The sequence below is a fragment of the Canis lupus genome, chromosome 21 (assembly GCF_048164855.1).
Source record: "Canis lupus baileyi chromosome 21, mCanLup2.hap1, whole genome shotgun sequence".
In the NCBI taxonomy this organism is placed as follows: Eukaryota; Metazoa; Chordata; class Mammalia; order Carnivora; family Canidae; genus Canis; species Canis lupus.
Window position 1 is genome coordinate 1,534,342 of NC_132858.1, and position 11,996 is coordinate 1,546,337.

The following is an 11,996-nucleotide window of genomic DNA, read 5'->3' on the forward strand; positions in this document are numbered from 1 at the left end:
ATCCAAATTCTGTCACTCTGTCGGAGAGAGGACTGTTTCTGATTCTTTCTTTTGTGGTGAGTTCTCTTTTCTAGTCATTTTGCTCAGTGCAGAGTGGCTGAAAACGAGTTGTACTGGAAAAAAGGAAGGCAGAAGAAAAGAGGGGTATCATCTGGTTCTATGTACTGTAAATCCCTCGACTTCCCCTGGAGTTGTCCAGCGCTGCTCAGTCAAGAACTTGCTCTTCCCCTGTCCTTCCAGCTGGCCTTCTGGGGGAGGGGCCTGCTGTGCTGATTCTCAGGTGTGTGCACCTGGGGGAGCTGCCCTGCGCCCCCCGCCCCCTGCCAGGTGCCGGGCTCAGTGGGAGCTGTTTACCCCATGAGGCCCCTGTTCCCTGGCAGCCCCGCTCCATCCCAGGCACAGGGTGACACCAGGAGGAACAACCACACTGGCGGCAGCCGGCCTTCCAGCTCTGGAGTCAGCTCCCGCAGTCACTGCCGCCGCAGTCTCCCAGTCTGCACTGGCCTGGATGCTCCGGGGGCGGGGTGTTGATCTGCACGGCTCGGGGGCGCCCGGCGGCAGGAGGGTCCTCGCTGCCCTGTGTCCTCCCTCCTGTGCCTCCGCCTGCCCCGGGGGTGAGCATAGGATCCTGGGCTGTGTCTGCTCGAGCCCTGGGATCCGGGGCCTGCGCTGCTGGAATCGCGCTCCCGGCCGCAAGGCCCCCAAAGGCAGCAGGGCGCAGCCCCCTCCGCCCTGAGCCGCCACCTGAGCTGCTCCCGGGGCCCCGCCGGGCGCGCGCTCCAGCCCTTTACCGCGCTCGGCCCGGTGTGTGGGGCGCTCCCCCCCCGGGGTGCACTTCCTCTGTTAGTGATCCCGGGAGACTGGAGGCTCCCCTGCCCCTCCTGCGGTTCTGCCCAGTTTCCCTGCTAAGCGCCCTTCCCTCCAGGAAGAATCCGGTCTGGATTTTTAGGTTCCTGCTCCTCCGGGACTGGGCTTCCCTGTCCCCGGGGGCTTTCACCGCGGGCCTTAGCTGGGGTCCTCGGGGCCCCTCCCCACTGGATTCTCTTTTTCCCCCCACCTTCTACCTTGTTAGAAGCGCAGACTCCTCTCTGTAGTGTTCCAGCTGTTCTCTCTTTAAATCTCAGGGCGAATTTGTTGGTTTTTGAGGATGATTTGAAAGTTATCTAGGAAAGTTGGTGGGGACAGGTGACTTGGGGACCCTACTCCTCTGCCATCTTGCCAGTGAGTCCTTTCCTGTCCACCCTAATTAAAATCATGACTCTCTTTTTCTCCATGGCACTTACCACCTTCTAATAAACCATCTATTTTGCCTCTTCGTTTGATTTATTACTTCTCTTCCCTCGATAAAATATAAACTTCGTGACAGCACAGATTTTTGCCTGTTTTCCTTACTGATGTGTCTCCAGTGCCAAGAACAGTGCTTGACACGAAATTGAAATGAAGGAAACCTTTTCCCTCTACTCTTCAAGGTCTTCTTCTGGACTGGTAATTAAATTTACTTAAAATAGATTAACAGGAGAAAAAACACAGTTTTATTATTTATGAACCATAAATGGAGCCTATCAAAAAAATTGATACCTAAAGGAATAATGAAGGCAGGCAGATTTTTACTTTTTAAACAAAGAGACAATGAATGAGTGAGGAATTGACAGGACAAAAGAAACTTAACTTTGGGAGCTACAATTGGTAGGGAATTCTAAACAAAATTGGACTGGGGTAGTAAACTAGTAAAAAGTAATAAGGAGTCTTCAGGGCTCTACACTTTTTGTCTCTGGTGATATAAGGATGTCCACATCCTGGTAGAGGAAAAGTGCCTTACGCAGGAAGATTTATTTCCTCAATCACGGCAGCAGAGGATGATCTGAATGTCCTTATGCACAGATTGCCTCTTAAGTAACTTTTATTGAAAATAATCAATATGCCAGAGTGGTACATTAGGGGGCAGCCTGCACTTGGCCCCCACAGAAGGCACGTTTGACAAGATGCTTGTGGATGAATGAACCTGATGAAAAAAATCAGCCAGTGGGAGGACCCAGTCAAGCAACAATCAATGAGAGACACGAGTTCCCGGGCAAGTCCAGGTCGGAGATTCTAAGAAAATGACAGCGGAATTGAAGAAAAGACCATTCCAGACGATAGTACAAAGTCAAGAACCACCAGCAAAGAATTGGGAGCTCCAGCATGATCTGACTTGCATTACATCATGTACTTTCTGGGGTCCTGGAGATGACTGTAAAATATGGGGTGGTGTGGCAGCTAGAAGCACTGAGTCTGGAGCATGTAAATGATTCCCTTCAGTGGGGCAGCAAGCCCTCTCTATGAGGGGACCTAACAACCCCACTGAACCTGAGGCTGTAAGCAATATCACTCCTAGAAGAACTTGTGTCCCACTGGGGATGGACATTCCCTGTGGCTTTTGATGAAGGAGGGAATTATGGAATCTCACTTAAAAGGCAACATGGGTGGAGATGTGATAGATGTGGGGGTGTCAAAGGGATAAACAGACGCTGATGAGTCCTGGTCATCAGATTGCACATCAATGAGCATACTTAGGGGAACACAGACAAGTGAACGTTTTCCTCAAGTTTAGGGTTAATGGGCAGATGTGGATGCTCAGCTCTCCAGGAGTAGGTGTGATTCCTAGAGAGGACCACAAGATGTCACCCTTCCCGTGCCAATGACCCAGGCTCCACATCCCTGTTCTGGGTAACCGCGCATCCACCTTGATGACCTGGACGCTGCTGGATGCTGCTTTTGGAACTCTGGGGAGAATGTAAGGGAAAAGCATTAGCCTGAGGTGTTGGTGAGTGGTCTAGAGGTCGCAGAGTAATGTGCATGTGCTGAGTTACAAAGAGTTAACTGAAGGGTGAACCCTGGAGATGCACTAAACACTGAGAAGTAGACAGAAAAAAAATAATACCAGAGAGTTTTTTGGGTCAAAACCAGAGTGAAGAAGATGTGAAGCCCAGGCAGGTTGGTTGTAGTTGTGATAAGGGCACAATATTAGAGATGCTGCTAGTTGAGAACCGTGTGACAATCAGGTAGCTCGGCTGTGGGTATCCTTCATACAAAATCATAGCAGCAACGTTTGTATCATTTATTACCCTGAAATTTCATTTTTACTGATGGCCATGTGAATGGGAAATCTATAAAGTGATGCACAATGATTCAGTCTTGTGGTCCCTGCTCCTCAGGCTGCCGTGGGTAACTGGACAGTAGGTCTCTGAAATTTACTGTTGGCACCACCCAATGGGCTCTTTTTGATGAAGACCACCCCAACTCAAGGCTGGAGACTGGGGGGGGGGTAATAACAAGACAAATACAGTAATGCAGGGTGAGTGATTTATTGAAGGAAGATGTTGAAACCTTTACATTTTCCAGAAGATCAGGTGACCATTGGGAGACAGAAGTACTAGTACAGAAGATTCAAAATATACATTTCACCAGGATTTTTTCCTAGACAGATAAAGAAAGAGAAGTTCAGTCATGCTGCTCCTGGGGAGGACACCTTAACACAGACTGTCACTCACAAAAACTTGTCAGTGAAGTTTTGACCAACAAAAGGCAAGCAGAATGGGCACAAGACAGGAAACCCAGGAGGATGGTGAATTAAATACACCTGACACAATTACAACAAGTCATGCAAGTCAGGAAAAACTTATTTCCATAGTCTGGCAAATAAAGCGTGAGGTGACCCAAGACTCAGGTTTCTAATGGAAGGAGGAGCAGTCCAGGAGTTTTTTTCTTTGCTATCCCAGGGCAGAAGACTCTTAATTTTTCACTGCAGTGGGGATACAGTGGTGTTACTAGAACAAAAGTGGGACAGAACTTTGGGAATATGGCTTTCAGGGGAGTCTCGGGCTCACAGTATAGAAATTCAACCGGATGACACATGTCTTCTCAGCACTGAAAACCCAGTCCCTGTGGGCATTTGTGATTGAACCTCATGACCTAAATCCAGCACTCGATGGGCTGAGAGGTACCTTTAGGTATCTTATTTCTTGATAAATATGTTATTTAAGTGTTTCACCTTCACATGTGGCTACAAGAGACAGAGGAAGGAAGGTCTCTGGACATGAGCACATTAAGGGAGACAGTAGTAGACAGAGAGTGGTGAAATGGGCTGAGGTATGGGGGGGTAGGCCTTGGCTTTGCAGCAGCTGCCAGAGTGCCCGGCCAGCTGCCCTGGCACTGTTGACAGAGAGCCAGGTTTCCTTCCTCCTAGCTGACTCCCCATTCAACATTCCCATCACCCCCAGGGGACTGCCTTAGGACTGTGTCCACTCTGAGGGGAGAACCTGCCCTCAGGGAAGCTCCCAGGCAAGGAAGCAGCCAGGCTTTGACCCTTTGATATCACAGCTTGGGGCCCTAGTTGTCCTCCTCCCCAGTTCACTATGGGTAACCTAGCACCCAGGAAAGTGACCTAAGAAGAAGGAAGGTGCCCAGATGTTCTGTGCAGCCTCAGTGTGTCTCCTCAGGTGTAATGTCATCCACCCTGTGGCCAGCTCTCACCCTGTCAGGGGCCAGCAGGGAGACAGGTACCCCCGCCTCTTGTGCTCCCACAGAGCAGCACCCTGACTGCCTTCCTGGCTGCTCAGCTGAGCAGAAGTCTCTATGAACAGAGAAAGAATGAATTACCAATACGCCTGCAATTAGCTTTCTTTGCACAATGGGTATCTTATCTGTGCAGCTCTTCACTTGCAACTTGGCATTAAGGGCTGCTTCAGGTGGGTTATATGCAAGCTGCAGGTGAGGCTTGTATAAAGCTTCATGTTCAAAGAGGAAGGCAATCATTTCCTTTCCAAGGGATGGACATACGATCCCATTGGCTGGTGAAGAAAAAGAAATACAATCAATGTAAGGAAAATCACATTTTCCCGTGGCTCCCCGAAGTCAGAACTAGACAGGAACCCAAGAGGTTCTAGGATCTCATTCCATAAGAGTGCCAGTGACAATGTGGGACAGTAGAACTGTGACTTCCTTATATCTTGGAGTGAGCACAGAGCCAGGACTGGAATACAGGCTTACTGATCCCCAATTCAGTTTTTATTCTTGTTAAAACATGTCCCCTCCTTTCCAAGACCCTCTTGTCTGCTCAGCAGAGGGAAAGAGGAGGATGTTTAGGAAGTCATATGAAATAGAAGGACAAAGAAGACTGGGTTAGTATTCTGGGTAAGAAGATAATGCAAAAATATTGTGGAATGGGTGGCCGGAATTCATCTATACAAACAGAAATCCCAACCCTCTGAGCGTACTTGTTCTATCACAAAATACTGGCAGCACTCCTAGAAAACCAGGAAGATTGGTGGATACAGTGAGATCTACTCAGGACTAGATGTAGTGAGTACTTCTTACTCCCAGAGCCCCCTTGAAGATTTATTATCAGAGACTAAGACAACACAGGCTCTTCTGAAAGTGAGAACTCTCCCCAAGCCCTTCCAGTTGTAACATTTTATGAGCCTGAATCCCTGAGTTTAAAAGCTGTGGACTACACTGGCACCTGGAAAACTCTGGAAAGGGGAACGTCTGGGAACAGTAGATATCAGCTTGATGGCCAAAGTTAGACCCTTGATAGACTTAATCTCATCCATTGCTGTAGCTATTCTTGTGGTATCTGTCAGACCCAACGACGAGGAGAGACTTGGAGACATCAAGCATTTTGTTCAAGTTCAAAGCACTGGCAAATGAGAGCCATGATTCTGACCTAAATCTTAAGTCCTCTGCTTCTGAAACACAGCTCACAGATAAGGAGAAAAGTTTCAGTGGAAGCTCTTGAAAATTGCCTGCAACGTTTTGTTATGGAACTTCCAAGGTGTTGGGAACTGATAAAATGAGCGCTGAGGTTGGGAGTGGGGTGGAGGGCTAGTGTACAAGCAGAGGAAACAAGAGAAAAGCCACTTAGGTTCACCTAGCTCAGAGAAGGGTACTCACCAGGGCTGGTGCCTGTCTGATAAGTAGTGATACTCACCCTCATAGCAGCAAAGAGCCAGAGTGACCAGCAGGACACTCAGGGACAGCCTCATGGTTTATTTTGCTTTGAGTTTTCAGCTTTAGTGAATGCTGAGCAATTAGCAGCTGAACATAGCAGCCTGGGGAGCCCAGGGCTACTTATAGCTAGAGAGCCTCTCTGGTGTTGCCCAAATAAACATGTGGTCAGGTCATGGGCCTGGCTTCCAGCCCTCCGTTCCTCTCTCAGGGCTCATGCCATCCATCCATCCATCCATCCATCCATCCATTTCCAATATGAAAGTTCCTATTCATAGGCATTGCTAGCAGCAGGCACCTCTCCTTTGTAGCAAACACTGAGGTTGTAGTTTTACAAATGTGTAGTCAATTAATAGATGCAGGCCTCCCACCCCTGGACAGTAGCTCACAAACTGTACAGGAAGCCTCTGGTTTTGCTCAGTCTTACTTAGCATAGTGCCTGGCATACAGGAGTGGAAAAGTAAATACCCTTGGAAGAATGAATGGATATGAATCAACAAAGCACTAAATTGATTAGGGTGTATCTTCAGTATGAAATGATGCCTGCTATGCCAAGTTTCCCCTTGAGCAGGTGAGGGAGGAAGGTTAGCATGGTGACCATAGTGAAAGGATTGAGTGGTTTTAGAGTCCCAAGAAAAGGCAATGCCAAGAGGAAGACTACCTCTTCAATACTAATCTCCTATTCTAATCTAATATTTTTAAAAATATCAAAGACATCTGAAATCAAATCAGGCTCTAATGGAGACAGAGAAGCTCCTCATTAGTTTTATTTTTTAATAAGTTTTAATAATAAACTTATTTTTTATTGGTGTTCAATTTGCCAACATACAGAATAACACCCAGTGCTCATCCCGTCAAGTGCCCCCCTCCCATTCACCCCCACCCCCCGCCCTCCTCCCCTTCCACCACCCCTACTTCGTTTCCCAGAGTGAGGAGTCTTCATGTTCTGTCTCCCTCTCTGATATTTCCTACCCATTTCTTCTCCCTTCCCTTCTATTCCCTTTCACTATTATTTATATTCCCCAAATGAATGAGACCATATAACGTTTGTCCTCTGATTGACTTATTTCACTCAGCATAATACCCTTCAGTTCCATCCACATTGAAGCAAATGGTGGGTACTTGTCATTTCTTTCTTTTTTCTTTTTTCTTTTCTTTTTTTTGTATTTGTCATTTCTAATGGCTGAGTAATATTCCATTGTATACATAAACCACATCTTCTTTATCCATTCATCTCTCGATGGACACCGAGGCTCCTTCCACAGTTTGGCTATTGTGGACATTGCTGCTAGAAACATCGGGGTGCTCCAGTGAGAATGGGGGAAATTAACAAGACTGGAAACCACAAATGTTGGAGAGGATGCGGAGAAAAGGGAACCCTCCTGCACTGTTGGTGGGAATGTGAAATGGTGCAGCCACTCCGGAAAACTGGAAAACTCAGTTTTAGTTGCCGACTAGAAGGGTCACACCTCAGTCATCATGGTCTGGGCATAGAGCGCCCCTACCGGAGCTCTCCCTCTGCCTCTCCCCAGGCATGAGCAGCGTGTTGTATGGAAACACAGAGGAGGTGTGGAAAATTCTTACAAAAGGCATTGGGAGGTCAGTCTGGTTATCCAGAGGAGCATATAGGAGAGCCATTCAAAGGTATAGAGTATTCTGACTTGAAGAAATGACTGGAGGAGGGACCCTGAAAGAACAGCATGAGGGGAGATGAGAGGGCATAAACCACGTTCCTTGTGCACATCAGGTACGTAGGTTACCCTGGAACATGTAATACATACAACAGTGCATGGTGGCCAAGGGAAGGCTTTGCAACTGGAGAGACACGATGGGCCAAATCAAGAAGAGTTTCCATTGTACTCTGTAGGATGTCAGGGCAGAATGGTGGGTGGGACGAGACACACCTAGGTTTATTTGCACTAGTGCTTTCCTGCTGGATTTCAGATCTAGTCAAAATCACATGGGCTTATCACACCCATTATGAAGGCTCTTGCATGATAACAGGAAGGAAGGAAGGGAGGGAGGGAGGGAGGGAGGAAGGAAGGAAGGACAGAAAGAAGGAAGGAGAAAGGAAGAAAGAAAAAGCAAGAACAAGTATTGGCAAGGGATGTGGAGCTTTAAGGAACCCTTGTGCATTTGGTGGGGAATGTAAAATGGTGCAGCCTCTGAGGAAAAGAGCCTGAAGGTCACTCCGGAAATTACAAGGAGAGTTAATACGCTCAATTGAGTTCACCTCTCAGTACCTGTGCAAAAGATTTTAAAGTAGGAGGTCAAACATATTTGCATATCCATGTTTATAGCAGCATTATCCATAGTAGCCAAGAGGTAGGGAGAACCCAGGGTTCATGTACCTGAATAGATGCAGGGTATGCAGTACATGCATATAATGTAATATTATTTACATTCAGACTTATAAAGCAAGGAAACCAGTCACGTGCTACAAATGGGTGAAGCTTGAGGACAGTACACTAAGGGAAATAAGCCAGTTAAAAAAGACAAATGCTGTGTGATTCCGTTAAGAGGGGGTTCCTATAGTAGTCAAATTCATAGAAATAGAGAGTAGAATGGTGGTTGTCAGGGGCTGGGGCAGGTAAATTATCTGTTCAAAACAATGTGTCCTCACAAAAACAGTGAGCTGATTATACCTGGAAACATGCCACTGTAATCCTCTACAACTGGTCCTTTGGGTGAAAACCTCCTGTAGACAATGCTAATTGCGGTAATAAAAAGAGTAGCACTAATTTGTGCTTACTAGCTATGGCCAGACAATGCGCAAACATATGGCCAGACAATTGCGCATCTACAATCATTGCTACACATCTACAAGCCGTTACATTTCCTATTTTATATTATTATTATTATTATTATTATTATTATTTCTAAAAAGATTTTATTTATTTATTCACGAGAGACAGAGAAAGAGGCAGAGACATAGGCAGAGAGAGAAGCAGGCTCCCTGCGTGGAGCCCGATGTGGGACTTGATCCCAGGACCCCAGGACCACGACCTGAGCCAAAGGCAGATGCTCAACCACTGAGCCACCCAGGTGTTCCATGTTTCCTATTTTAACAGTTAAGTCAACTAACTAGCAGAAAAGAGTAGGAACTTGCTCAAACTTGTTCAGTTTGGAAGCCAGTAGGTCTAGCTTAGGCATGACGATATGTGAATTGTAAAGTAACAAAATGGTACTTTCAGTCGGAGTAGCTGGAGGTGGTGACATGTCAGATGGAAGAGGGGTGATGATAGTGAAGTTCTCTGCTTGCATTTCAGTTTCTGCCTCAGTTGGATTCCTCTGGGTGATGATCCTCAAGCTAGTTTCTTCATCTCTCTCTCCAATTCACTTCTTCTTTTACTTTTTTTTTTAAAGAATCATCCATTTATTTTAGGGGAGAGGAGCAAAGACAGAGGGAGAGAGACTCTCCAGCAGTCTCCCCGATGAAAGCATAATCTGACCCAAGGCTGATCTCATGACCCCAGTATCATGACGTGAGGTGAAACCAAGAGTTGGCCTCTTAACCGACTGAGCCACCGAGGCAAACTTGCTTCTTTTACTTTTTAAAGATAGTTTACTGACAATGCCAAATGCGGATGGGGATGTAGAGCAACAGAAGCTCTCATTCGTTGCCTGTGGGAATGCAAAAGGGTATGGCTACACTGAAGGAAGGTTTGAAATGTCTTTCTTTCTTTTTTTTTTTTTTAAGATTTTATTTGTTGATCTAGGAGAGACACAGATACATAGGCAGAGGGAAAAGCAGGCTCTCCACGGGGAGCCCGGTGCGGAACTTGATCCCAGGACCCCAGGACCATGACCCAAGCCAAAGGCAGATGCTCAAACCACTGAGCCATCCAGGTGCCCTGTAATTTCTTTTAAAAGTACACATAGTCTTACCATATGATCCAGCAATTGCATTTCTTGATATTTATGCAAAGGAGTTAAAGATATGTCTACTTGAAACTCGCACATGATATTTATGGCACTTTCATTCATATTTGCCAAAATTTGGAAGCAATCAAGATGTCCTTCAGTAGGTCAGTGGAGGAAGAAACTGTGGTGCCTTCAGACAACAGGATATATTTCTAAGGTTCTGTCTCTCTTAAGGATGAGCTTTATGGTGTGAGAAAGCACAGAACCTTACATACATATTACCAAATAAGAGAAGCCAACCTGAAGAGCTGCATAGTGTATGGTTACAGCTCTATGACATCCTGGAAAGGCAAAATTATGGCAACTGTAAAAGATCCGTAGTGTCTGTGGGCTGGGGAGGAAAGAGGGATGAATATGCAGAGTGCAGAGGATTTGCAGGCTGGGACACTACTCTGTATGAGATGATGATGCCAGATATCTATCATTGTGTATCTGTCAAAACCCATCAAATGTACAATCTGAGTGAAATGTAATATAAATTACTGACCTTGAGTGATAAGGATGTGGCAGTATAAGTTCACCAATTGTGACAAATGTACCATCAGGTGTGGCGTGTTGATAGTGAGGGAGGTTGTGCACATGTGGAAGTGAGGGGCACATGGGGACTCCGTGTGCTCTGCTTGATTTTTCTGTGAACCTAACACTTCTCTAAAACAATAAAGGCTATTAAGAAAAAGGGGAATAAAAAAATTAAAAAAAAAAAAAGAAAAAGGGAAATGGGAAGCCCAAGTGGCTCAGTGATATATCGCTGCCTTCGGCTCAGGGCCTATCCTGGGGGCTTGGGATCGAGTCCCGCGTCTAGCTCCCTGCGTGGAGCCTCCTTCTCCCTCTGCCTGTGTCTCTGCCTGACCCCTTCTGTGTCTCTCATGAATAAGTAAATAAAATCTTAAAAAAAAAAAAAGAAAAGAAAAGGGAAATATCTTGTTGAGACATTCTCTTTCAGTAAGAACACCATCAGAAAAAAATGAATCAATGGAATTGTCACCATCTATAGATAGTTGATCAAACCAAGAAAATCCCAGATAATCTACTGAAAAAAAGTGTTAAAATTGATAAAGTTTATTGTGTAACTTAATATAAGACCAGCATGTAAACCACAGTTCCTTTCCTATCAACCTGCTATTAGCATTCATGACATCAAGGAAAAAAAGATGCCATCGGCAACAGAACAATAGCAGCAATAAAATTATTCTGAAATATACCGAAGTGAAAAATGCAAAATTTTAAGGATCAAATCACGAAACATTACTTATAGATATAAAAAAGAATCTCAACAAGTAGATGGACACACTGTTTCTGAGGGAACTAGAACAGCGAAGGAAGTCTCCTATTCTCAAATTATTTTACGAATCCAATCCAGCTCACATCAGAATCCCCATTATCCAGCTTTACAGTTTGTGTTGAATTCTGAAGTGCTGGATCTTTCAAAGTAGAATGTGTTCATGTATTGAGTTGTGCGAATAGTGTGTAAGGGCCCAACGGTAGAGCCAGACTACTGGGTTCAAGCTCAGCTCTTGCACTTTCTAAATGTGGGCACATCAGCAAGATGCTGACCCTCTTAGCCTAGTGCCTCATCTGCAAAATAATGTGATAACAATAGTGCCCGCCTCATGGGATTTATCTTTGGATAAATGAATTAATACAGGAATAATCCTCAGCACAGTATCTGACAGTAAATGTCACCTACAATGTTTATATAATGAAAAGGAAAACATACAAGTAAAATGTGAAGCATAGTAAATCAACTCACTTCCAAATGAAATCTCAAACTGAATCTAACCGACTTTGCCAATGAGGAATGTTTATTTATCCTTAATGTGAACAACGTGTACCTCGGAATTTGTCTTCGGTTCCTTTGGCATTTCTCTCACATTAAAGTGGGGTTCCTCTCAGTTAAAATTCCTTCCATGTTACTTCTCAGTCGGTTTCTTGTTTTATGCTCACATTGAAAAGGCTGTTGTGATTTTAAATTCCTAATCACTGAGTACTGGAACTAAAGGTATAGGGGAGTGGTGGGTGGCCATAGATATTAGTTATCCTCAAGGCACAAAGGGTCTCTGGGCTCCTGTTCACATCAGGAGGCACTG

General features: G+C 45.4%; 1 protein-coding gene across 1 annotated transcript; it reads right to left on the reverse strand.

The window, feature by feature from the left end:
- Positions 1 to 3,328: 3,328 nt before the first annotated feature.
- LOC140613280 (secretoglobin family 1D member 2-like) lies at positions 3,329 to 6,098 on the reverse strand. The gene is made up of 3 exons (XM_072791835.1): positions 5,969 to 6,098; positions 4,639 to 4,829; positions 3,329 to 3,456 (listed from the first exon to the last, which is right to left on the reverse strand). The coding sequence occupies exons 1-3, from the start codon at positions 6,021 to 6,023 to the stop codon at positions 3,427 to 3,429; spliced, it is 276 nt and encodes a 91-aa protein (XP_072647936.1). The 5' UTR covers positions 6,024 to 6,098; the 3' UTR covers positions 3,329 to 3,426.
- Between the last annotated feature and the right edge of the window lie 5,898 nt (positions 6,099 to 11,996).

Bases quoted from the DNA above. Each gene is read 5' to 3' on its own strand.
- LOC140613280 (XM_072791835.1), bottom strand. From the start codon at position 6,023: ATGAGGCTGTCCCTGAGTGTCCTGCTGGTCACTCTGGCTCTTTGCTGC. The intron at 4,830-5,968 runs GTGAGTATCACT...TTTCTTCACCAG, and splicing joins GGCTCTTTGCTGCTATGAGG to CCAATGGGATCGTATGTCCA. The intron at 3,457-4,638 runs GTAATTCATTCT...TTATCTGTCTAG, and splicing joins AGCTAATTGCAGGCGTATTG to GAAAAAATCCTGGTGAAATG.